The sequence below is a fragment of the Colletotrichum spaethianum genome (assembly GCF_022836535.1).
Source record: "Colletotrichum spaethianum MAFF 239500 DNA, contig56, whole genome shotgun sequence".
In the NCBI taxonomy this organism is placed as follows: Eukaryota; Fungi; Ascomycota; class Sordariomycetes; order Glomerellales; family Glomerellaceae; genus Colletotrichum; species Colletotrichum spaethianum.
The window spans coordinates 142897-168300 of NW_026054826.1; the positions used below are offsets into that span (position 1 = coordinate 142897).

Here is a 25404-nt window from a genome sequence, read left to right on the forward strand (position 1 = left end):
GTCCTTCCCTCCCCTCCTCTCTGACTTTGGGGGAAGTGTTAGTTTTAATGGTCGGTATTCTGGAGACGGAGCCTAACCCGGCCGTATCCCCAGAGAGGGTTTGGTTTTGTTGTACGATTTTTGCTGCGCCCGATGGGTCGAGGAGGATCCGTTGCGCGTTATAGAATGGGATGTGGCGGATTGTATCATTACTTACGAAGTAGCTTCATAAGGGGTTTCAACCCCGCTGGCTACGAATGGCTGTCCTATGAGATTAGTCTTCAAAAATCATAGATGGCGTTTTTCTTTGTCTCAATCATCAGATGTCCCGACTTGACTATGCAAATCTTTCGCTCACGACTGTGTCACAGCTGCATATCAAGGTATCATGGTGGATGTTGCTTTCCATATAAAATATATGATATGATGCCCGTCCCCATTCCAGTTGTTCTAGTATACAATCCGGCCACCGTCGGCGTGGCTAAACCTGATGGAAATCTCCCCGGGCCTTAGGCCTCGGTGGAAAGCTGCACCCCCTCGGCAGCAAGAGCTCGCTTGTAATCCGCCTGGGCCCTCTTAAGCGCCTCGAGGGTGGGCTGCATGATGGCCAGCACGGCCTTGCGCCCGCCCTTCTCGTGCTCTGGCCGCCAGCCCCTGATCTTTTTGCCCGTCGCCTTGTAGTGATCCATAATCTCCTTCTTCTTGGCGCGGATGATGTCGTCGCGGGCCCTCTCGGCCTCCTCGGCGACAGCGTTGATGCGCTCGGCCGACCGGCCCAGTGACTCGACGAGGTACTGCAGCTCATTGGCACGGTCCGGGTCGCCCGAGAGAAACGCGTTCCAGAACTGGTGCAGGAACTCGACCGTCGTCGCGTGAGTCAGCGAGCACCGCTCGGCGATCTCGGTAGGGAGGCCCATGGGCCGGGCCTCGTCCGTCGTCGTATCACCGTACTTCTCGGCGCGCCGCTGGCGGATCCCCGTCATGATGTCGTCGCCCGCCGCCTTGCGCGCGGCGCGGGAGCCGACGTGGAGCGGCCGCTGGCCCTCCTCGTCGCTGTCGCTATCGTCGATGATGCCGATGCCCGCGCGGAGGTTCAGGCCGCCCGCACCGTCCGTCTCGATGGTCTCGAGGTCGGTCTGGATGTCAAAGAGGACGTCCGAAGGGTTCTGCTTCGCAAAAGCGAGAGCATTAGCGGACTTTGTCTCATCCTTCTTGGCGAAGAAGCGGTTCTGCTCCTTGATGTTAAGGATGATTTTATTTTCCTTGACATCGCCTCGCAGGTCGCGGAGGGCGAGCTCATGCCATGTCGAGTCCTCAATTTCGGGTCCTGCCTCGCGGTCCGAAGGCGCTACGTTGGCCAACATCCTCTCGCTAAGACTGTTGAGGGTGTTGACGATGGGCACGTTCTTGCGCGGCCGCATCTCAATATCCTTTTGGTTCCCGCTCTTGAAGCCGCCCTGGTTCTCCTCGTTGCCGTAGACATCGATGATGTGCGGTACATTCTGTGCCATGCTCTTCCGCTGAAACATGGTCGTGTTCTCGCTGGCGTCGTGGGCATCGAAAAGTGCATCCCGCTTGATGCCCTCCTTCCTCTCGTCGCTGATCCTGTCACCCTTGAGGGTGCGGAACAGCTTGCTCAGGAAGAAACGAGACCAGAACTCGCTCTCGGGAATCTTGGGCACGTTCTCATCGTATAGTCTCTTGACTAGCGGGTGCTGCGCCATGATGAGCTGGACCATCTCGACAGTGATGTCAAGCTTGAGCACGTCGTTCTCCAACCGCGGCTTTATCGCGGGCAGAACATTATACGCGCCCTTTTGCTGGTTCACCTCGATGGCGTGGGCGCGCAGTAGGTTCGTGCGGGTTGACCAGAACTGCGCGTTGAAGGCGGCGTCCGATATCGACTCGGGCTTCGTCGCGCGTGCGTCCATGTACGTCTGGTGAAGAGTGCGGTCCTTCTTCATCAGTGATTGCTGCAGCTCGATGTCACCCTTGAGCTGAGCATCGTCGAACCACCGAGCACTGCTCGGCTTTGAGTTAACAGAGCTGGCGAACGTCATTGAGCCCGAGCCCGAGCCGCCACCACCGCTGGCACCATTCGAACCGTTCGCCGTTGGGTTCGGGGTTCCGCTACCCGATGGTTTGGGAACGTTGGGATCGCCAGAGCGAATGTCGGCCAGAAGCCTTGAGAGCAGGTCCTTGATGGCATTGGCTTCGGATCTGGCGTCTGGTGAGGTGAAGTGGAACAGATAGGGCATCTGCTCTGTGGCTTCGGGAGGCTTCTCAAAGATCTTCAACATGACCTTGGCGGCGGTGTCTGGTGTCTGTTGCAGGTCTGTCGCTCAAGTCAGTCTTGTAATCCCTTACCACACGAGAATTCAACCCGGTGGCAGCTCACTCGTGATGTTGCTCAGCGCCAGCGAAACCGTTGGCGGGCCATCGCCAGGCGCTGGTGTCCAAATTACGAACTGCCGGTCCTGTGTCAAGGTCAAGATGCCATCCTTCTTCTTGAAAGCCGCCCGACCGGACGGTAACGCCATGTTTTGTGGTGGTCGATTTGTTATGAAGCGCCGTGTAGCATTACGATTGAGAGTCCTTTCGTCACCACTATTCACACTCTCGGTGTGTACTCGTCCACCTCGACTCGAGTGAGTTGGCAGGGTCCAGGGATGAGACCCGATACGTCAGGCACGGCCGCAGTGGCCAGCACAAACCGGTCGAACTTGCCTCAGGAAATCCGGAATGCGAGATTTTATGGTGCAGAAATAGAAGTCGCGAGCTGATGTGGAATGGAAATCGATCAATGTCTTTCACTTGGATTTGAAGTCTCGAAGTTCAAAGCTTCAGCCACCGGAGCTTATGCTGCCTGAAGTGGCGCGCTCGTGCCAATCTGCCAGGTGCCAACAGCTCTTCACAACCGGCAGTGGCAGCGGCAGTGGATGCCCACTCATAGTTTCGAGGCAGACGTCAACGTATGTATTGTCCACTCAAAACCAACATCATCTGGTCACCGCAAATGAGCGCACTCTCAAGAGTCACCCGTGTCACGTGTCGCGCGCGACGGCCATGTTTTCTTGTTACAACGATTGTAGAGGTGTGTGTTGCTATCTATTTTATCAGACGCGATTGCCCGCCCGCCGTTCCCCAATGTAAGCCAGGAGCCAGTCCCGGAAGATCCATTGCCACCCTCAAAACGCCGAAATCTCAGAAAGCCAGAGTCTGTCTCATGTCTATGGATGCGTGTGCCCGCGTATCTCGTCCAAGTCTCATAAAAATGCCGTGACCCTCTCGACAAAACATCCAAAGGGCAGTAAGGTTATTGCATGTGGCCCTAGGGCTTAGATGTGGTGTCTGAAGCGGAGCGATCGGCGACCGTGAGCTCTCTTCTTCTGCCAAACCAAGACTTCGGTTGTGCCAGACTGGCACTTGGTGCCAGGAGCCATACTCATGAGCACCGACCACTGGCCAGAGGCACAGCGCTGGAAATGGCTACCGGAGACGCAGTTCCACTGACCCTCGGGGGTACAAGCCTTGCCAGGGGTCATGGAGCCGTCAGCGGCATCGCCACCGGATCCAGCGCCGGGAGAGGGCGCGGCGGACGGAGCAGCGGACGGAGCGACAGAGGGAACGACTGCCGAGGTGGGAGCGGGCGCCGCCGTGGAGGCCTCAAGCTCTGAGGTGCATACATCACTAGGCGCAGCAGGCTGGCTGACGGTAGCGAGGGTGGTTGGCTGAACGGACGAGGCAGCAGAGGTGTTGCTGAAGGCCGGTACCGTGATGAAGACACCGCCAGGGCTTGAAGATGTCAGCAAGGGTTCATAACGAGATGAAATTGCAGGTGGGACACTTACAGAGATGATGCGCCTCCAGCAGCAGGACTAGTGGTGGTCGGAGTGCTGGGCTGGGGAGCCGGGGGAGCAGACGAAGCAGGAGCGTCGACGGGCTTCGAGCTGCTGGGAGCACTGTTGCTGCCACCGCCAGTGCCGGGGTTAGGGGCGACGACTGCACCACAGTTGCCGACAGGGGCGGCAGTCTTGGTGCCAGCCGTGGTGACATCCGGGCCAGGGTCGGGGAACATGACATCAGATCCTTCGAGGGTGCTGCAGCCGTTGGCGATGTTGGCCTTGAAGATTTGGGGGCGGCTACTGAAGGCGGTGGTAGTGCTGCCTCCGGCGCCACCGCCGGTGATCGTGATGACAGCGCAGTTCATGTAGCTGTTACGAAAGATCAGCAAGGCGCACTCAACTCCAAGAAGAGAAAAGTAGTAGGGAGAAGGGTAGAACTTACAACTCTCGGTTACCGACGTTGTTGAACCAGGTCCAGGCGAAGAGGGCATCCTGGGCAGAAGGGGTGTCGGCGGGCAAGGTGAACTTGAGAGACGAGGTGCCAGCGACGGGGCAGTTACCGATGTAGCTGTGGATGACAGTGAAGGTCTTGCCGTTGTCGAAGGACAGAGAGGCCTGGCAACTACCGCCATTGTGGTTGGCACCGCCGGCGATGGTCATGTTGTAAACCTGGCCGGCCTGCCAAGTGGCAACGGGAGCGGCCTTAGGGGTACCAAGAAGGTTCAAGGTGCCCTTGCAGGGGAAGTCGCTGCCGGAAGCGCTCAGGGGACTGGTGATGCTGTAGTCGATATCGCCGCCGTTGTTGGGGTTCTCCTTGGATCGCAAAGGCGGCGGGTAGGTGATGGCCATGTGAGCGGAGGCACAGCTGGCTAGCAGCACAAGCGCGGATACGAGAGCGGCCTTCATGTTGTCGTTGCTGATAGTATGAGAGGTCGGTACGAGATGAGGTGAGTTGACGCAGCTGGTTTTTCTCTTCCAGGTAGGGAAAATAAAAAGGAGGCAACTGGTGCTTGATGGGAAGTTCGGACGAGTGTTTGTGTTTTGGGAGTTTGGTTCAAAGAGTGTGTATGCTCCTCGTCTTGAGATGTATGCGGGTTGGTTGATCCTGAGATCGGGGGGACTTTGATGTGTTATTGGTGAGTGAGAGTGAGTCGTTCAAGCCAAGATGACTGAGACGAGGGATGTCTTCAACTATTTTTATTCTCGGAGAGAAAAACTGGTCTTCAGTGTCGAGCCGGCTCAGAGAACAGAAGTCGAATGACAGTGTTGGAAGATTGAAGGAATGTGGTGAATGTGCAATAGCGAGGCTGGTCGCGAAGGGCAGTACGTAACCGTTGCGGGTTTCGAAGAGGCAGGGGAAGGAAGGAACGGCAATGAGGCTACTTTCTCTCCACAGGTGGAAAGAGTAAGGTAAAACCGAGTTGGGCTGGACCGTGGCAGTCAAGAGCGTGAATGACGCAACGTCGTAGACGAGTGAGCAATGAATGGAAAAGGCGAGAGGTGAAGGAAAAAAAGAGTCCCGGAACCCAGATCGAACTGCTGATGAAGTCAGGCGCGGATGAGGCAGGAGGAGGTTGAGGAAGGCGGGAGGCCGTCATGGGGTCTTTATCGTTGAACAAAACCACACCATGACCAACCAGCCGTCCATCTCAGGTAAGAAGGTACGAACGGGGAGGGAGCAAGGGTGAAATGGCAAGCCTCTGCATCGCGTCCCGTCGCCTCGTCCAGTCGCATACAGTCTGCATCTTGATCCATGACTATGCGGCCTGGGTAGCGGTCGCGGGTGTGCTTCTCTCGCGCCGCCAAAAAAAAAAAGAGTACCCCTGTCGTCTACGCCTGTTTCTTCTTCTTCTCTCTCTCTTTCTTCACCATCATCTACTTCCGGTTACTTTGCCTTTCCATGTTGGTTGCCTATGGCCAATTGGTATAGCTACTTGCTGGGCTTTCCCATGGGCATCTCGGAAGCTGGCAGCTAGAAGAACCCATAGCCATCCCTTTGACGTAGTGTAGGTCCGGTGCGGACGACGTCTGGCTCGACGTCCTCCCTTCTCTTCTCCCTCGGGATTCTTTTCCCACGGACCCAAGTCAAGGCGCGATTCTCGGCTCCTCCGTCCCCTTTCTTCCTGTCCAACGGCGGCTCGATGTCGAGAAACTCGAAGAAACCCCGAGTTGCCCCCAGGAGCCGCACCGAATTCCAGTCTGGTACGCCAGCGTCGTCTCCCTTGCGCACTCTCTTGCCCTTGCCTCTTTTGCGCCAAAGCCGCCGCTGCTGCCGCCTTGGGGGTCTAGGCCCCCCTGGTCTTGCATGTGTGCTACTTTCCAAATGCGATGATCATTCGGCCAACATGACTTCTACGGTAAGGTACCAAGTCACAGAGCGGTCACAACCTACTCTTGGTCTCGATATAGGGCGCACATCATGCGCGCACCGGTCGTCAACGTAGTGCCTAGCGCGCTGTTGTCTCTGATGTGAGGTACGGATGGATGCTGGTGGCTAGGAAAGTGGAAAAGGTGGGATGAACCAGGGATCCCGAAGGAGACGGTGCTGATCCAGAACGGTCATTGGCCAAGGGACAGATGCACGAATGGCAGGCCACAGTGGTAGCTGCGCGGCAAAGATCTGAAGCGCAAGGGGGCGCAAACCGACCCTGGAAGGGGATAGTGTGTCTGTCGTCCAAGTCTTTTTCACCGTTCGACGTTGCTGCTGTTGCTTCCTTCTTTCTCAGATTCAGACCACGTCCAATCAGTCAGCCCGCGTGCCTGAGCCGTCGTTGAGACGCCCAACTCGCTTATTGGCCCATTTGATCTGCTCAAACCATCTTACCTGTGCTTGCTTTGCCTTGCAGGCTAGGTAAAGCTCATCACCCCCATTGCGACACACCATGGCTAGGCTAAGGGTACCAGATCGGAGTAGTTCACGTCAGGCCAAGCTTTTAAAAACAAAAACGCACAAGGAGAGAAGGGGATTGCAAACCGACTGGAGCGTGTTCCCCATGTCCGTTTGTCCAACTGCAAAAGTGACTCTGCGCCAGCTACGACAAGCGAGCCAAGTCATCAAGGGTCCCACCTGGGCTTCCCCGTGCACGCCCAATTGCATTCCATCCAGTGTCCCAGTGTGCTAGTCACCAGCGCCTGCTTCCCTCACCCCTTCTTTCCCCGTCAAGCCATCCCCGGGAGCCGACTGTGACGCGACTTAGCGACGCGGGCCCAGGCTTAAAAGTGGGCAACCACAGAAGGAAGGATGCCGGCAGAGGTGTTCTGAAACATGCGACATGCGACATGCGCCGCCAAATGGCATGCGTCGTGCAACCGCCACGAATGAAAATGTTTCCTGCCATCCCATAGTACAGCCGCCCGCCCGCCAGACCATGACCATGTCCTGCAGTCACATTATACCTTGCCGTGCCGTTTCCGTACCTTAGCTAGACTCCTGCTGCTAGTCCCTTACCCTGACTTGCTAAAAATCTAGAATAACACCAATTTTTTTTATTTTAAAACAGTGCCACTTTGATCAGTCATCCGTTTCCCGTCGAGAAATAGACCAGAAGCCATATCTAGACCTCACGTCATCCGTACATCCGTTTACCCTGCCATGCCTAAGAATAAGTCACTTCTGTGAGCCTTGAACAGCCCTATGCAAGGCCGCAGCTTCGACCCGACCACACACGAACATGCCGAATCCAAGACCCCTCTTTCCTAGTATGTGACGGTGCCGAACGTGCCGTCTGAGATATTCCCGTGACGCTAGTGTTTCCCCTTGGTCTTCTCCCTTCCGTCATGACCACTCGTGCCGTTTTGATGTGAAAACCCCTAATCGAACAGATTTTATAATTTTTTTTCCTTGGTTCCCAACAGCAAATTGCTATCGACAATAGACCTGGTCTCCGCTGTCCACTCACAGGCGCAGCATCGTGTTGTTTGAAGTAATGTTTTATCTTGTTCAAGCCACCTAAGGATAGATGGCTTTAGCCTAAGCTGCTTAATTCCTACGCTTCTCATCATCAACTCTCTTCAGCTACCTGTGGCACCCAGCCTTCACATGCGCGTCTGGATCACGACCGACGTCCTCACATCTCCCTTGGTCCTGCGCCATGGTCCGCTCCCGTGAGGCATGAACTGCCGCCTTCTTCGCAGCGTCTTCGCGGAAGCCCCCTTTTGCTGCCCTCGAAGTCACGAAACCCCTTGGGAACTGGTTGCAAGCCATCGTTTCACCAACACAAAACTTTCTGGTCAACAAACGCATTGCGTACAGAAAGCCCAATTTTGTCCTTCGTCCCAGTGATTGGCCCACTCCAGCTGACAAACTACCCAAGGACGCCCTCGGACAGCGGCCTTTTTTTCATCGTTGTTAGCTGCCAGCACGACTAAGTCCGTAGCATCTGTCCCAGGCTTCGCGGATTAAGTGGATGTAATCAACGCTGAAGGAGTGCAGATGCTGAGGCAGGCGAGGCGGGTTTCCACGGCGCTATCGGTATGCCTCGGCCATGTCGACATGCTCCTCATTTGGCTTCCTCGGAGCCGTCAGGAGCGCGAGCAGGACCACCGGCAGGTACCGGAGGAACTTGTTGAGGACCTTGATGCTGCCCGTGGTTGTTGAACGGCTTGGCTCCGTAACTGTTGCTCCCACTACGATGCTGCGCCCCGTACTGGTGCATTTGCGAGGGGCTTGTTCCGAAGTGCTGAGGACCAGGGCTGTTATACCCACGGACGTTGCCAACTAAGCTGGATGTTAGCACTTTATTGGTATCGACCGCCGGGTACCATCTTACCCTGACCGCCGGGCTGCTGCGGGGTGAACGCAGGCTGCTGGTATTGCACGTTGGGGCTCATGCCATATACCGGCTGGCCCTGCTGGGAGCCTTGGTGAACCATCATGGGTGCTGACGGGCGTCCCGGGCTGGGGTAGCCGTTGGCTCCAGGAATGGGCTGAGGTGGTGCGCCGTTCGGAGGCATGAATTGAGTGTGATTTCCAGCGTACATGGGCATTTGCCCAGGAGCTGGAACCATACCCTGTGGATTCATGAACTGAGGCATCATCGGTGCTCCCATAGGGCCACCAGGCTGCTGCGGCATGTATTGGTGGTTGTTGGAAAAGTTCCGGTAACCACCCATTTGTGGTGTGCCTGGTCCGACAAAAGGCTGCATCATCGGCTGGCTGTAAGGAACCTGACCAGCCGAGCTCATTGCCGGCGTGTAAGTGATTGGGACCTGGGCCATCCGAGGCGAGGCAAACGACTGTGCCGAGTTTGAGTGCATCATCCGGTGGTCGTCCATGTTCTGGTACGGCGTATGAGGGACGTGGCCATGCTGGTTCTGTATGGGCATGGGCGGCATATGTGGCGACTGCCGCGGGCCCATGCCGTGGGCAGGCTGCTGCAGATGGAACGGAAGCTGATGCTGGTGGGCACTGGGCACAACGTGCGTGTGGTTCGGCGTCGCAATTGTCGACGCGGCGAATGACTGACGCTCCAAGAACTCCTTGGAAGTGATCAGCATTGTAGAGTCGGGCTTCTCATTGTCCGAAGGCGCTCTCCAGGTCGGCGGGGTGTCATACGAGGGCCTCAACCCATCGTTATCGTCCCAGTTCCGACCTTGAGGGGGCGTGAAAGTCTTGACGTGCGCAAGGATGTAGCACTTCTTAACATCAACAGCTTTCGTCTTCCGGCGAATGAGCTGTCCGGCAGACGCCGGGGGTGACGCCGCGTCAGTAGCTGCAGGAGCGGCAGTACCAGTAGCGCCAGCAGAACCGGCAGCAGCAGCGTTGTTAGCAGCAGCAGAGCGAGGACTGGATCCAGCACTGGGATGTCCATTCGGGTTGAATGACGTCGCGAATGGGTTTGGTCTGAATTCGTGACTGTTTGGGTTCAATTTCCCGCCCATGTGGCTTGGGACACCGCCAGCGCGCCGGAATGCTTCCGTGTTGTTCGCGGGGCCTGTTGGCGGCATGCGCATATCCTGGCCACCAACATGCTGGTTAGGTGGCTGCGACATCTTCTGTTGCTCCACATTACGCAAGCGTTGCGCTAAAGGCTGACGATTCTGCTGAGCCATGTGCGGACCAGATCTGTCGTTCCTGTATGCTTGGGTATGGTACTGAGGACTGGCGTAGGACTGGCGAGCATTGGGATGGCGGTTCGGAACGTTGGAGGGAGATATCGTCTGTTGCGCAGGCGCTGTGCGGGCAGCGTTCCTAGTCTCAGCGGGAGCTTGTGTTGCGGGAGCATCCGCAGAAGGTTTTGCTGCGCCTTCCTTTGAGGGACTTTCCTTGCCCTTCATAGTGGGGGTTGTCTTTGAGCGAGCAACTTCTTCCGCATTCTGGAGAGCCTTGGCCTGGATCTCCTTTTGTTTGTCAGGATCCTTGGCGATAATGGAAATCAGGTCAGTAGGGACTGGGGTCGACAGCTTGAAGGTGTCGGCAAACTTCTTCAATTCTGTCAGTTTGACTTCCTTGTCAGCCTTTGCCTTACTGCTCCGAACTTTTTCAGCGTTCTGCCGCTGTTGGCTGGCAAAAGTCTTGAAGGAGTTGAGAACATCGCGTTCCACAGTCGAAGCTGCGCTTGGCGCGCCCTCTTTGACCTGAGGAGAGATGGTTCGGCTCGTAGCTGCAGAGGGACGAGCCGCGGTGGTCGAGTTGTCGGTAGATTTGGCTTCACTGGTCTTCGCGGTGGCTGTCTTCGTCTCTGACGGCTTGGCCTCGGCCTGTTTGGTCGACTCTTGCTTGGGAGCAGGCTTAGCGGCGGGCTTCGGGTCAGCAGCCTTGGGCGTCTCAGCAGACTGGACAGTGCTACCCTTGTTGATCAGCTGGCTCAGGAGCTTGGCGTCTTCCGGCTTCGCGGTGGTTTGCTTTTTCACAGGTGCTCTCAGTTGCGATGAGATGATCGCAGGGTCAATGGGGGCTCCAACCACAGTTGTGTTCGAAGAGGGTGCTCGTTTCGCAGGAGGGGTGTACTTGTTCTCGCGGCTCGACAAAGGGGGGAAATCCTGGCGGCGAACTCCGCTGTATCTGGACATGGTTGTTAGCGTTGGCTGCTCTATGCAGCAGCATGGCAAGAAAAAACACCTACTTGTCTTCTTCGTCACCACCATGATCATCACCACCACCACTGACAAAGTCCATCACACGCTCCTCTGCCACGTGCGCTGTGGTGGCCAAGCTTCGCTCAATCTCGCGAGCCTTTCGGTCCGCGGCGGCCATACGCTCTCGGTACTGAGGGTGGCTCTTGTCAATGGTAGTGGTGTAGATGTTCTCATCATAGTCTGTCTTGAGGCCGAAGAGCCGCTCGTTCTCAGCGAACTGATCCCAGGCTCCTCCACTGCTAGAGGACTTCTCCAGACTCCCGTCAATACCATCGCTGGAGTCAGGGACCCATGGTTGTAGGGTTCGCTCGTTGCCCGGTCGGTTGTTGGAAATGGCAGTGTCGGTCCTGAATCCAGATCGGGCGCCTCCAATACAGTTAGCATCGATCTTGCGGTTCGGTGAGATGTAGAAAAGCATACCATTCGGGCCCTTTCCGTCGGCCTTACCACCCATGGCTGAGTCCCTCTTATTGTAGGGCATGTTGTTCAACTTGTTGCCGATCTCACTTTGAGGTTTCTTGGGCGCGACCATCTCGCGGTCTTGGAATGTCGAGGTAGTACAGAAAGAAAACCTTCAACGGCAGTGCCACCGTGACTACCAATGACCTCCAATCCCCTGCGACGAAGAGTCAGTCAGATTCCCGGTTATTTATTTTTTTTACACCCATCAACAAGTCCCGACTTGAGTAAGTCCACAATGGATGAGTAAGGTGGTTGATGTTGTCGATGGGATGGATTTCGCTCGCTGTCGGATACCGCACCACAGCCGAGGGAGGTGGAGCAAATGTAACTCTGGGGAACCACGCACCTTGCGACGGGAAACGGAGGATTATGTTGGATCGTCGGGCTCGAAATCGGACAGTCGCCGTTGACTGTTAATCGGCAATGCAATCAGACGGCGAGGCCGCAGCCGGCCCTGCGGTTCTGGGCAAATTCAACTGTAGTAATGACAACGTCGGCCACGGTTAGCTTCCAGAGTCCAACGGCGGGGGGAAGCATGAAGGACAGATAGCTAGGGGCTGCAGCTCGATGCAGGTTCAAGAACAAGTACGGCAGCGAGGAGGAAAAAGAGGTAGGGGCGTGACAATGGGACAATGAAGGATTAGGAAGGGAACGATGTTGCAATGTCCGAGGGCTTGGGCCCGAGAAGCAGAGACGAGGATATGGAAGAGGCAGACGGCTGTGTCTCACCTGGTCGTGGTACAGCGAAAAGGGCTCGAAGAGGCCTGATGGAAAGGGGAGAGAAACGAAAGGCGTCCCCGAATATCGTCCAGCCGAAAAAAACGGACTGCACGAACTGCGTCGCAATTGGGCGACTCGAGTCGGAGGGTTTGGGGGGAAGCAGGCTGAAGAGACCAGCGTCGATCGTGGGCGTAAAAAGGGCGAGGACGTGGAGGGAGTTGGGATTGGGTGTGGAGGTTGAGGTGAGGTGAGGTGAGGCTTTGTTTTCCCACCACCACAGGCCAGCAGCAACTGGCACCAGCGGTCCCCTACAAAAGTACTGGGCCCTGGTGCGCTCTAGGCCGTGGAAGGTCGGAGGTGCTAACTCGGGGTACTTGCCTCGCCGGTGGACCTGAACTGCGGTGTGGTGTACCCTGCGCCTTGTTACTTTGGATAGGGACTAACGAGGAAGAGGCGTGGTGTGGTGCGGGTACGGATAGTGCTCCCGGGGGATGGTCAGAGATGAGTGGCCCCTTCATCGTTTAAGCCCCTCGAGCCGTCGAGCCAATCCACAACACTCCGGGCGGTTTATTAAGGGCACGAGACACCGCCTTAGGTTGCCTCACCTTTTCTACCTATGCTGTCACGCTGAATAAATCGGTAGTAGACACCTAGACTGGGTAAGACATGGAATGGAACGGTTATGCACTGGTCCAACCACCATGTCTCTTTGGTTATTCCCTTCTGGAACTTCTTTTTAGGCTCTCTGCTCTGTTTGTGCATGGTCATCTGGTAACTAACCTTAACAGGAGGTACCAAACATCTCCCATTCAGCACAAAGGGGACCGTGCTTTGTGTTGTCCCCTCAAGTCCATGGAGTGTCCATGCAGTGTTTCGAGCAACCTTTCACTTAAGACTCGTCCCTCCTATTATGCCCATCTCCCAGTACTTTGCTCTTAATGGGCGTGTTGACCTGGGCAGAGACACACAGATGTTGCGACTCTGGATTGTGTCGCATCCAACTACCCTCGCCAATCTGTCACAGTATGTAGAGATAGACTGAGGGGCACACGATTGAACGAGGCACCCACAACCAATGACATGTCCAACACACACGATCAACCTTTCAGACCAATCAGTGGTGTCCATGTAGCCTGTCGCATCTTCGGTGCTACCTCAAGACCCCGTAAGGTTGTGTACCTAGCTTCGGATGGAAGAGAATTTGTGGGTTTCCAAGCTGAACTCGACAGTGCTTTGGGCCTCGCCAGTGTCGGCTACGCTGAATAGGAAGGACGAATTCAGACCATGAATGTCAACAACGTGCTGTTGGCTGTGCGAGTCTATTCGTGTTTTCAAAGTATGGCATGCGTCAAAATTCCTCTCGTAGGAAACAAGAAACATTTGCCTCGCGATTGGATCACAGTCGGTCTGCGTTGCTTCGGCTGCTTGATGGAGTCTACCATAAAGGCCATCCGTCACTTGACAGTCCGTCAGCCGAGTCTTCTTGATTGACACGAGTAGTCGTGAGAAGCTCCAGACGAACATCAAAAACATAACAGATTTTTCATACGAGGGAATTAGGCAAGCTAGGCAGACACAAAAAAATTCTACTACATATGTTCACAACGGATACATTTCCCCAATCTACCGCAAATGCTTGACTGTTGGTACACGGATCGTTCGGCCGTTAAGAAGCCAGGCTATTTCCCGTTTAAACCCGAAGGCCAAGCTCCTCAGCGTACGGCAGAGCGTACAGATCTCCGACAGCCGCGACACTGGCCTTACCCTCGAGGAGCGTCTTCGTCGCCTGGAATGCAATTGTTAGTATATGAGTTCAGCAAACTTAGGATGTTCAATCCACTTACCGCCTTGAGCTTCTCAGCCGTGACGGATCCAATAGAGTTGGCAATCTCGGCGGCGTCGATGGCCTTGCCGTTGTGGACAAGTCCGGATCCAGCGAGAAGAATGCTTCCGCTGCGCTTCTCGGTGGCCTCGAGAGCGTCGAACTTGGCCTTGGCAATAGCCTTGGTCAGGTCCTCCTTGCTGACAGTACCCTCAGAGATGCTCTTAAGAGCCTTGACGGCCTCCTGAGCGGCGGTGCGGACGGCGGAGGCCGATCCCGAAAGCTGGACAGCAAGGAGGCTGGCGTCAGAGTAGTTGAGGTTGACGGTGGAAGTGGACAGGCCAGGAGCAGAGCCGACAGCCTTGTTGATCAGGCTGAAGCCAGGAGACCACTTGATGCTCGACTTGCCACCAAGAAGGGCCGCGAGCACGGCAAGCTCGGGAGAAGCCTGGCCATTGGTGGCGCCGGGGAAGGCAATGACCAAAGAGTTGCCAGAGGGGCTGTAGGTGCGCTGCTCACCACCGTAGTACTTGGTAGCGGCGGTGTTAAGGGCCAGCTTTCCGGAGGAGGCAGAGGGAACAGCCTTGAAGAACTGCTCAGCCCACTTGCTCACGTTCGCGGCGGACGCACCGTCGGCAACCAGGGCGATGTTGGACTTGGCGTAGGCGGACTGGGCGAACTCGGAAACGGCGTACTCGCTCAGGTAGGGCTGAATGGGAATCGAGGGCGTCAGGTTGGCGGGGGAGCCGAGGCCGGAGTGAAAAGCAACCGAGTGGGCAGAGTCGAGAGCGAGAGCGGCAGCGCTGGTGGCGGACTGCTTCAAGCGGAGGACGGGCTGAACCTCCTCGTGGAACTCGTGCGCTAAGCAACCATCAGCCAACCGTATCACACACGGCATCATCTGTTGAAAGTCTCACTAGTGTACTTGGTCTGCGAGACAACCTCTGCGAGAAGTTCCGTGAAGTAGGGAAGGTCATCGCGGAAGAAGCTGGCCTCGAGGACGAGGGCTTCACGGGTGTGGTATGCGGTCAATTGGCTGCCGAGGAGTTCGGATTCGCGGACGATGCGCAGGCCAGAGCGCTTTGCAGTATTCTAATCGTTGAAAACCGTGTCAGCGCATTGCTTCGTTACAGCTGATTCCAAGGGTTGGATCTCGGCTTCGCATCGTACCTTGAAAGCAAAGGACTCAAGACCGGCGGCCAGTCCGGGAAGAGGCTGGTATCTGGTACCGGCCTTGGCCACGATGGCCAACTTGGTCGTAGGGCCCTGCGAGTCTCTCGCAGCAACCTTGACACCACCAACGTCGGAGGTCTCGAAGGCACCGGAGCCAGCAGCAGCGCTGGCGAACCGGCGACCCGAGATTGTGCGAGCACAGCTCGAGTGGCGGAGAGCCTGCTGCGCAGGTCTCGCGAGAGACGGTCTAGAAATCATTGCGATGATGCGGTTGCCGACAATTGGCAGATCCAGTTTCGTGACGCTCAATTCGTCGGAGCTTCAACAAGAAAGTGCCTCGTCACGATCCCGACCAATTTTCGATCCATCGAACGAGGTTAGCTACGGGTCACTGGCGTCGTCACGTGATTGAAAAGTGCCTTCTCCCCGAACCTCCAATGAAAGCTCGACTGATTACCTGTAACAGGGGCCGACAGCTCCACATGTCTTCCTTTTCGTCTGCAATGGTGCACTGACAGCCTTAGGTAATCAGAGTGATGAGTCGGACATTGCCTGGCACCTTGGTGACTGAGGCTGGTGTTCGCTCCAGGTGAGTCTGTCAAGCCACAACGAGCTCCCGCCGTTCCAAAGCAACCGACGTCTGAAATTCCGCCTCCTCCACCAGCCGCAGATCCATTTTTTCCTGAGGGGTGGTACCTCAGCCGAGTACCCAACGTTCTAGCCTCGATTTCCACCACTCCATCAGGCACCGGGCGGCAGCTCCATGACTGACTGTGTCTCGGTGACTCGGCGCTTTCCATCGACTTTGTCCCCCACCCCGCCTTAGGTGGCCCGCCGCTCAGAAAAAAAAGTTCCATACACACTCAATTTCCGTCCATCTGCCAGCCAACGCGACACTCGACCGTGATCACATCATTTTCCAACCGACTGCTTCTTTCCCCACCAAGCACCGGCATTGTATTCTTTCAATGACTTCGCGGTAGCTTTTGTGGCAGCTCTAGGGATATTGAGAGGATCTCTAGAGTCGATTGATTCCTGAGTCCACGTTTCGCAATGTTGGTGGTGAGTCCTACATGCCGCCATAAAGCTAGGCCGACAACTTTTCTCTAACGCTTCCACCAGACCAAACACGGCGCCGAGCTTTGCGCTCACCTCGTTAATGACATTTGCGGCGAGCTTCCAGCTGTAAGTCTGCTCACGGCCCTCTCCATCCCGTTTGGCGCATCGTCACGGCATATCCTTGGCGGCATGCATCATTTTTATCTCGTGCTGACGGGTGCCCTTCCAGCGAATTCTAGGTGTCCTGTTCAGCAAAGGCAGGTCCACCATTGCACAGCTCGTCCAAACCACGGCCCTTACTCCACGACAGTTGCGTCATGGCCTCGCCGTCCTCGTTCAGCAGAACCTCGTATATCACCAGGCCGATTCCAACAATACGATTGCCACCTATGAGGCCAATCCGGATGGATGTTACAGTCTTATTCGAGCTGGGAAGATTATTGAGATGGTTGGCATCGAATACGGCACAGCTGAGCAGGAAGTTGTACAAACAATTATGCAACTCGGACATGCTAGGGTGTCGGATCTGTTACAAGCATTCGAGGGTAGAGATGGGCAGGGCATCAATGGCGAATATGCGACCAACGGTCATGTCAATGGCAATGGCTCCAGGCCGAAGACCAACGGACATTCCATGGCGCATTCGTCTCATGAGTTGCACGGCATTCTGAGCCGGTTGATTGCGGCCGAAATCGTCGACCAGGTTGGTCCCAAAACATTCAGAAACCCTGAAGACGTCTACCGCGAAATCGAAGAGGAGGTCACGAAAACGGCCCCTGGCGAGCGAACGACAGCGCGGAACAAAGAACTCATGCAGCAAGAGGTTGCAAAAAGACTGCGGGAGGCTCGCGATGAGAGCAAGAAATTGAAGCGTCAAGTTGGACGAGGCGGCATGGTTCCAACGAAGCGGAGGAAGCTCGCAAACGGCAACAGACAGCGACAGTCTTCGGACTGGGATGATGATGTCCCAGAGCTCGATGTAAGTTGTCGCCTGCAAGTTATGAAGAGCCCATTCAGCTGACAGGAGCACAGTCACATATTGTTCTCAGAGTCAATACTGAGAAATGCCTTGTCGAACTGCGCAACCAACGACTCGCCCAGTATGCGGCTGATGCTTTCGGAGAAGTGACCGGACAGGTATATCACACAGCCTTGCGGCTGCTAACGCAGCAGATACCCCGCTGTCAGCTGGATCCAAGAATCGACTCCGATGCGAATGACGGTGACGGCCCAGGCCCAAATGTACGCCAGCCTACTGTTACTAGCATGGAAATTCTCGAAAACCTTGATGAGTCTGTCGATGTCTCCCACGGAGTTGGCAAGGCCTCAGCAGACCAGATCGATCACCGAAGCGCTGAGAAGATCAGAGCTGCACCTGGGCAACCCATGTACGATTCTGATGATTCTTTCGACGAAGGCCCGTCGGTACCGAGGGCATCTGCCCGTTCCCAGGCAAACGGTGCAAGAGGCCGCGAATCTGACGATACCGAAGATGACGAGCCGCGAACGGTGTCTGGGTCTCGGGAAGCAAAGGTCAAATTCGAGGACGGCCCTGCACCGAGTGCTAGTCGTATGGATCAAGTACGACAACATCTGCTCCTACTGTCGGAAAGCAGACAGGGTTTCTTACGACATTGTGGTGGGCAGGGTCGAGGCCAATGGACCGTTGACTTCAAGCCGTTGATCGAAGGGTTCAAACAGACTGAGGTGGATGCCGTCATCGAGCAGTCGTTTGGTCGGCATGGACTCCGTCTGACGAGAATATTGCGAGAAAAGGGCAAATTGGACGAGAAGATGCTCCCTTCTCTTGCCCTTATGAAGAAGGGAGAGGTTCAAGGCAAGATGCTTGCTATGCAGATGGCCGGCTTCGTTGATGTTCAGGAGGTTCCAAGAGATGCTAGTCGAACAGCAACACGGACCATGTTCTTCTGGTTCTTCGACATTGAGAGAATCGAAGCCCAACTCGTCGACGATTTCTACAAAACCATGCTTCGATGCCTTCAGAACTTGGAGGTGCACCGGTATCGGGAACGCAACATCCTGTCATTTGTGGAGAGAAACGATGTGAAGGGTAAGGAGGAAGAAGTCATGACTTCGGAGCACTACAACAAGTACAGCAGATATTTGGAGTTGCAGAGTAAGCTTCTCGGTCACGTCATGAGACTTGATGACCTGGTAGCCGTCTTCAGGGACTATTAGATGGAAGCGTGCGCTCACCAGCGACCCCTTGGTTCCCGACACACATTACGGATGCTGCGAGCTTACCATGGAGTGTTTGGGCTTGAGCTGGCAGAGTAAGATCTCTGAAGGGTCAAAATTGGGAAGGGAGAGCAGATGATAGATACCCAACGAAATCAAGATTAACACGCCATCTATTGTTTATGGCGCCTCAGTATCACGCTCGACATCTGTGCAACTTGAGTGGTTGGATGCTCTAATCATTCCAGGATCGAGTATTGAAGGTTCAAAATGCATTCCTTTTGCGTTTTCCGCGTGTCGATTGAGAGCCGGATCCAACCTCGATCGGCCGGCGGTTGCTACGGTCGGAGCTCACGCACCGGTCGGTATTGGCTGTGCTTCGGCGGACGAACCCCTGCTGTGCTCTTCCCCACTTCCCGATCCTCGGCGGCGCTAGGGGGGCCCTGTCTTTGCAGGGCCAGCGATTAAGCTGCGAGTTCGGGCAGAAGTGGTTGAGTAAAAATTTCCAGCTGTCAGTCTCCAAAAACTTTGAATCACTCCTCTCTCTACGTACTCGTCGAACGCTTCGTGTGATATCCGTGCCCCCGACCCTGACGACAGACCGACCTCCGGAGACCGCCCATTCTCTTGATCAATCGGAAACTCGGTTTTCAATCCCTTTCGTCTTTCCAAACGCAAATTCACATTCAAGATGTCTCCGCCTGTTGGTTCTGGAAAGGAGAGGGAGTCGAACACTGCGCGACTCCTGGGCTCCGGTACGCATTGCGCCAGATCTCCCATGGCGCACGAAGCTCGGCGCGCTGACTCTTTGCAGGCTCCGCTGGTATCGCCGAATTGGCCGTCTTCCACCCCGTGAGTCTTGCGACAAGCTGCGTTGATTTGGATGTTGGAGGAGGAGCTGACGGAAGGCTTTAGGTTGACACCATTGCGAAACGATTGATGAGCAACCAGACCAAGGTACGTCCGACCATGCAAAAGACTTTTTAGAAGCTCCGGCGACATGACGCACGCAAGAGACGGCTGACACGTGTTCAAACATTCTAGATCGCCGGCATCGACCAGCTCAACCAGGTTATCTTTAAGGACAAGGCCACCGCGCCCGCCGGCCGCAAGTTCTTCTCCCTCTTCCCCGGTTTGGGCTACGCCGCCGGCTACAAGGTCCTCCAGAGAGTATACAAGTACGGCGGTCAGCCCGTTGCGAGGGACTTCTTGGCCAAGAACTACGGCGAGGACTTTGAGCGCGCTTTCGGCAAGAAGACTGGCAAGGCCATCATGCACTCCACTGCCGGCAGGTGAGTCAAGATTCCATGAACAAAACAGCTGGACAGGGATTGTTGCTGACGTGCAGAACAACAGTTTGATCGGTATCGGAGAAATTGTCCTCCTTCCCCTGGATGTCCTCAAGATTAAGAGACAGACCAACCCCGAGGCCTTCCGCGGCCGTGGTGTCTTCAGAATCGTCGCCGACGAGGGCTTCGGTCTGTACAGAGGATGGGGCTGGACTGCCGCCCGTAACGCTCCTGGTTCCTTCGCTGTAAGCGCTTTTGTCTTTTCCAGTCTTAACTTCGACATAACTAATTCTGGATACACAGCTGTTCGGTGGTTCCGCTTTCACGAAAGAGTACCTCTTCAAGCTTGATGACTACAACAAGGCCTCGTGGTTCCAGAACTTTATCGCCTCCATCGCCGGTGCCTCCGCCTCCCTCCTCGTCTCCGCTCCCCTCGACGTCATCAAGACCCGTATTCAGAACCGTAACTTCGAGAACCCCGAGAGCGGCTTCAGGATCATTTCCAACATGATGAAGAACGAGGGTGCCGGTGCTTTCTTCAAGGGCCTTGTCCCCAAGGTTAGACCCTTTAAACCCCGCCCCTCTAGCTTCCTCGACACTAGCTGACACAATCCCCCTTAGCTGTTGATGACTGGTCCCAAGCTGGTCTTCTCCTTCTGGCTTGCACAGACGCTCATTCCTGCGTTCGACGGTATGCTCAAATAAATCATCAAAAAAGAGCCTAGATTATAAAGGCTTTGGCGTTGGGTTGATAGACATGGAGTCTTGGGAGCTGAGCCTGATAGACGGTTGGGTATTGCGAAGACTCGACGAAAGGGTTCTAGAAAAAGATAAGAAGCAAGGCGTTTCGCCGGTTACTCTAAAAAAGAAGGTGGCTCGGGGCCCCAGATAATGTACAACAACGTAGGATCCATTCTGATGAGACAAATCACCTCTGTTTTTAAATACACATACATACAAATTCACGGAGCTCCCAGTAGCGAAACGGGCCCTGGTACGGAGTGAGTTCTGACTCTGCCCTGCTAGCAATACGGCGGCACCGCTTCCTGCAAAACGTTGCTGGATCCCAAGCACAGAAAAGTCGGGGTCTTAAAGTTACCCCAGGGCTGTTGAGGGAAGTAGTACGATATGTTTCCGAGCGAGAATGGGTTACGAAGGTGTGAGAATATCTTCAATGGGTGAAGTAGCCTTCATTCTAGCTGGACGCTCTAGAATTCCTTGGTAAATGTTAGATATCTTTTCATGAGTTCGTAATCAAGCGGTTTCATCGCTTTCATTGCCACCTGGAAGTCGAATTACTCCGGAGGCCAGACCGTGGCTGCCATTCAACACCAAAGATCCTAGGTACGGGCGAGACACGAACACTTTGGGCCAAACCATACAAGCATTGTTCAGTCCGCGACATAGCAAAAGTCCCTGTACTTGTTTCCTTACCCGTGCTATTCTGTGCTGCTTTGTTTCCGTTACGTACTGATGTCGCTTCGATGCAGTCTCGTCAATCTCAAGCAATCTATCGTTGATGCCAGTGTCTAAACTCCCGTTCTGAATCCATATCCTCTTTGACGGTGTCCTAGACGTTGCTTCCAGAGGTTTCAGTATCGGCAGGAACCGATTGGTTGGCTTCATCCGTCCTCTCGCCATTTCCATTTCCAAAGAATCTGTAGTTGTAAACGCTTTCTTTTAGATCAAACCAGTCGGACTTCCGGTCCGCAACCTTTACGAACCCAGCACGTTCGGTCTCAGCCCAGAGATTAAAGACAAGTTGCACAGACGTGCTGTTTCCCGGATTTCTACTATACTTCGCTTTGCTGATGCGGAGGCCTTCAAGTATGTACCGCGGTGGACGTATAGCTGAAAATTCTATCGGTCCCCAAGACCATGGTCTCACCGGGTATCTTTGGTCGAGTGTGCTCCTGTCCATTGATATGCTGACTTCCTCTGGCGTAGATTGATGCAACTCAGTTGCCTGGCTATGGTCCCTCGCTTCACAAGCGGTCACTGACATTATGAAGCCTCTGACACGGGAGGCCTGGCTGCTGCCTGCTGAAGTGATTCTGAGCAATTGATCCGGACGGAAGGGCGTTAGAACACAACTGCATATGCAGGTCAAAGTGCTCCAATCTTCATATATAACAAGTTCGCCGTGCGGTTTTCTGAGTCCTATGACTTGCACGGCAATGTCGATGCTGACTGGACTTCCGTCGAATGATCTGAGCGTACCATGATGGGTGATATCCCCTGAAAGAGACAACCCTTTACGCGCCCAATTGATTGAGGACTGTAAATGACTGGAATCTAGCTCAGGAAGTTCTATGGTGTCGGCTTCGGAGCCAGTCTCGAAGAAGGCATCGAGCTCGAAGTAGAAGCCTGGGCTGTCTTCGAATGCCATTCTGGTCATGCCTACTGCCAGGGGTAGAATCTGATTACCCGACCTTCGGCTTAATGTCCGGTGTTCTGGCAGTTTGACACTATTAGCACCAAACGCTGATTTCATCTGCTCGATTGTATGTTTGAGTGGGACCACGCGACCATGTCCAAGTACATCAAAGCCAACTAGATACCCGTATACTTCGTATGTTTTCCTGTCGATAATGATTGAGCCGCATTCGCCGGGCAGGATGCCTGTGACTACTGTTAGATAAAACCCGTTTTCGGAGCATAGGCGATCGCAACAAACCGTCATTAGTGTTAAATACCACGTTCCAGACCTCGCATAGTTCTTGTCCAGGGCGAGACCCTAGATAGCTTGATCTGCCTAGCAGTATCCCTTCTTTGAGGTTGCATATGCCCGACACCATAAGGATCTGATTGGCATGGCTCGGAGGATTGGTGGCCACAGTTCGCAACAGGCTTGGAGATGGTCGATGAATGTAGTTACACCGTTTTGGTCCAAGGATCTCGTCATCCATACTGAGGCACGTCCAGTCCAAAAAAGGGCTCGTTGCTGGCAACTTGTGGGAGGTGGTAACCCGCTCGACCAAGTCCCGAAGGCCAAGAAGCTCGGGAGCCTTGCCCTTGCTGGTTGGCCCCGCCGTTCTTGAGATTGTGATTGATTCATTGTCACGAATGACAGAAGTCTCGATCTTGCTTGAGTCTTCATTCTCAACTCCTTCTTTGGTACCGTCATCTTGGTCATCCCAGTATTCGTCGCTAGAGTCGTTATTCGTAGAGTCATCATCGCTGTCATTGATCCAGAAACGACCGATCTCAAGCTCGTCGAGACCATCATCACCGATTTCGCTTGTTGTTTCCACGTCATCTTCTAGGGTTTCTTTCCCAAATGCTTGGTTGAAGAGATGCTCAACAGTCATAAGGAGGTCCTTCCCGTCAATCTCCAACGTGAGCCCGATCGTTGCGACATGACCTTGGTATTCGACAAGAGCACCGCACATGGTTGATTGTGAGTTGTTGAATATTGCAGTGGCTGTTTCGCCAGCTACCCAAATTAATGGGTTTGTTTCTGAAGGTATGTAAACGAGCCTGAAAGGCGGTTTGGAAGGAGGAGGATCCTTAAACAACTGTAGCCAGCGAGAGCCTCTACGACAGAAGAGACGGCTGTTGGCGGTTTTGTCGAATAGAATCTTTAAAGGCTTGGCGTCAAACCTCTTGCATTTGATGAGAATGGAAGGGCTGGCTGTTTCTGGAGTTGCGCCTACCATCATCAAATCGTAGTCGATAAACCGAGCTCGGTCCCTGAGCTTGTCATGACCATCTACGGCCCTCTTAAGTTCACCAACTACATAGCCAAACCTCTCCTCATAATCTCTAGAAGACCAAATATCCGAGATTACTGGCATAAGGGGCCAAATTCTCTTGTTGGGCCTACCAGGCAAAGGTATGCTTCCGACACGGAATTCGTCAGGTACGCCTGGCTCGGAGGCGGGGCTGACGGCAATGTCATCATTATCACTGTTGTTTGCTGATATTCCCTCCCAATCTTGTTTCCCTTGTCCGCTTCGATCATTGCTTGGTCCCGATCCAGGGTGCTCTAGAGTGAAGGCGATATGAGGGAGAAGAGATTTTACGGCCACTGGTAATTGGTCCTCCACAGGACTGTGGCAAGCTGTGGAATTGGATGATGACTGCGGTCCAGGTATTGAGACATTCAACTTGGACCTGGATTGTTTCTTTGGAGGATGATTCTCGCTTGAATGAAGAACAGTCAGTATTAGTCTAATACAATGGGGGAAGTCTCACAACTCTGGACGGATTTGTACCGAAACGGTTTCCGTCTCCAAATTCGACTTTTTCGTTGGCCCATGTGTTTCTTGGCCCATTTTTACAGATTAACTTGATGAACTGAAGAAGTAAGGATGAATACAGGATCAGGCTGAGTGGAGATTGATCCAAGGAGCGCGGGTGACCTCGGGCGGCGCAGACCGAAACACACGTCACTTTCGGCTTATCATGCACGTTTAGAAGAGCTGCGAAAATGATTGGACTCGCCTATCCGTCGGGCATGAGCTATCAACCTCAAGCAAGTCCGGTATTGCATCACTCGTGCTTCCTCATACCATTGCGGTTGCTCTTTCGCAAAAAGCAAGACTACGCCTGGCCACTTTCCTCAGTCTTCGATTTTACCAATACAATAGGACCATCTGACAAGGGGAAAATGACCAAACCCAGATTCAAGGGGAAGAGCGATCTTACCCGCCATCTTTACGGCAAAGATGCCAGCCTCCCTGCTTTCTCTGCTCTATACAATGACCTGTTGCATAAAGACGACGACTTCGTCGTCAACCTCAACCCAAGTGACTCGATATCAGACATAGATGTAATGCTTGCAGTAGACCTCCTCAGGGACGATTCTTCATTGACCAGAGAAGGTGTCGCGTGCAAAATCGAAGAGGCCTTTGCAAAGAAACAACACCATGCCAAGATCGAAAGTCTGATCAACCTCACCGTACAAGTCATGGTCATGGTCGACTGTGCCGCCAAGGAGCGGCACTCAACAGGCTTCGCCGTCGGCGGATACCGACCAATCTCGTGGCTCCAGAGGGAGACCTTTCTCGAGTTCGTCACTCGGTCGTTCCCGGCGAACCTCGACCCGGCCGCGACGGATAGGGCTGAGGCTGCCGTTGACGAGAAGGCGGCGCTGAAAGCATGGAAGCTACAGAAGCGGCTCGGCGTGCGGTTTCGTGGAACCCACAACCTCTCCGAGCATCTGCTGCTGGACCCCAGGAGTAACTGCCTCTACCTCTTCCACCACGCCGGGTTCCTCAAGGCACAGCTGAACAGAGCTCGGGACCAGGGCCAGTCGCTGAATCACGGCATGAGCGACAGCCTTCAGAGGTGAGCACCACGCCCTCCAACCAGGCCTTTGAGCTGCCGATTGACACCGGAGAAAAGGGGCACGTTGCCGCCCCAGCTCCTCGTGGAGACGCTGCACTCACTCCAGTCCATCCTCTTTCCCTCCATCGACCAAAAGTCGGCAGAGGTCCTCGACGACCTGACCAACAAGCGCGTCGGTGGCTTCGACCACGAGTGCACCGAGTACGAGGGTTACAAGATCTTCCAAGACCCCCCGGAAGACTTTAGGTACGTCTACTGGGGAGAAAGACTCGCCCTTCTGCACGACATGGTCATGAGCCGGCCCCCGAGGAACAAGCTGGAGCGATGGCTGCATCGGCAGAGCAACGAGGGGAACGCGCTCTTCATCGCTCTCGTGGCTCTCCTCATATCCATCCTCGTGGGCATCGTCAGCATCGGCCTCGCGGCCGTGCAGATATGGATCGCCTGGATGGCGTGGAAGTACCCGACACCAGGCTCTCCAGGGTAG

At 54.7% G+C, this 25404-nt stretch overlaps 8 protein-coding genes across 8 annotated transcripts; 2 read left to right on the forward strand and 6 right to left on the reverse strand.

Annotated features, from left to right (window-relative positions):
* Window positions 1-488: 488 nt before the first annotated feature.
* On the reverse strand, window positions 489-2519 carry ColSpa_12085 (general transcription and DNA repair factor IIH subunit tcf-29; the record flags this gene model as incomplete). Its single annotated transcript, XM_049278297.1, has 2 exons — window positions 489-2296; window positions 2378-2519. The coding sequence occupies 2 exons, from the start codon at window positions 2517-2519 to the stop codon at window positions 489-491; spliced, it is 1950 nt and encodes a 649-aa protein (XP_049134254.1).
* Window positions 2520-3317: 798 nt separating this feature from the next.
* On the reverse strand, window positions 3318-4730 carry ColSpa_12086 (uncharacterized protein; the record flags this gene model as incomplete). The annotated part of the gene is made up of 3 exons (XM_049278298.1): window positions 3318-3774; window positions 3831-4193; window positions 4267-4730. 3 exons carry the CDS (start codon window positions 4728-4730, stop codon window positions 3318-3320), a joined length of 1284 nt encoding a protein of 427 aa, XP_049134255.1.
* Window positions 4731-8289: 3559 nt separating this feature from the next.
* On the reverse strand, window positions 8290-10835 carry ColSpa_12087 (uncharacterized protein; the record flags this gene model as incomplete). Its single annotated transcript, XM_049278299.1, has 3 exons — window positions 8290-8516; window positions 8594-9415; window positions 9719-10835. The coding sequence occupies 3 exons, from the start codon at window positions 10833-10835 to the stop codon at window positions 8290-8292; spliced, it is 2166 nt and encodes a 721-aa protein (XP_049134256.1).
* Window positions 10836-10884: 49 nt separating this feature from the next.
* Window positions 10885-11433, reverse strand: ColSpa_12088 (uncharacterized protein; the record flags this gene model as incomplete). Its single annotated transcript, XM_049278300.1, has 1 exon — window positions 10885-11433. One exon carries the CDS (start codon window positions 11431-11433, stop codon window positions 10885-10887), a length of 549 nt encoding a protein of 182 aa, XP_049134257.1.
* Window positions 11434-13773: 2340 nt separating this feature from the next.
* On the reverse strand, window positions 13774-15336 carry ColSpa_12089 (cytochrome b-c1 complex subunit 2, mitochondrial; the record flags this gene model as incomplete). The annotated part of the gene is given in 4 exon segments (XM_049278301.1): window positions 13774-13869; window positions 13928-14766; window positions 14823-14997; window positions 15013-15336. The coding sequence occupies 4 exon segments, from the start codon at window positions 15334-15336 to the stop codon at window positions 13774-13776; spliced, it is 1434 nt and encodes a 477-aa protein (XP_049134258.1).
* Window positions 15337-19027: 3691 nt separating this feature from the next.
* ColSpa_12090 (putative mitochondrial carrier) lies at window positions 19028-20330 on the forward strand (the record flags this gene model as incomplete). Its single annotated transcript, XM_049278302.1, has 7 exons — window positions 19028-19091; window positions 19151-19188; window positions 19252-19293; window positions 19381-19628; window positions 19693-19870; window positions 19929-20183; window positions 20247-20330. 7 exons carry the CDS (start codon window positions 19028-19030, stop codon window positions 20328-20330), a joined length of 909 nt encoding a protein of 302 aa, XP_049134259.1.
* A 1848-nt stretch (window positions 20331-22178) lies between these two features.
* ColSpa_12091 (uncharacterized protein) lies at window positions 22179-23017 on the reverse strand (the record flags this gene model as incomplete). The annotated part of the gene is made up of 2 exons (XM_049278303.1): window positions 22179-22247; window positions 22322-23017. 2 exons carry the CDS (start codon window positions 23015-23017, stop codon window positions 22179-22181), a joined length of 765 nt encoding a protein of 254 aa, XP_049134260.1.
* Window positions 23018-24237: 1220 nt separating this feature from the next.
* Window positions 24238-25404, forward strand: ColSpa_12092 (uncharacterized protein; the record flags this gene model as incomplete). The annotated part of the gene is made up of 2 exons (XM_049278304.1): window positions 24238-24917; window positions 24942-25404. The coding sequence occupies 2 exons, from the start codon at window positions 24238-24240 to the stop codon at window positions 25402-25404; spliced, it is 1143 nt and encodes a 380-aa protein (XP_049134261.1).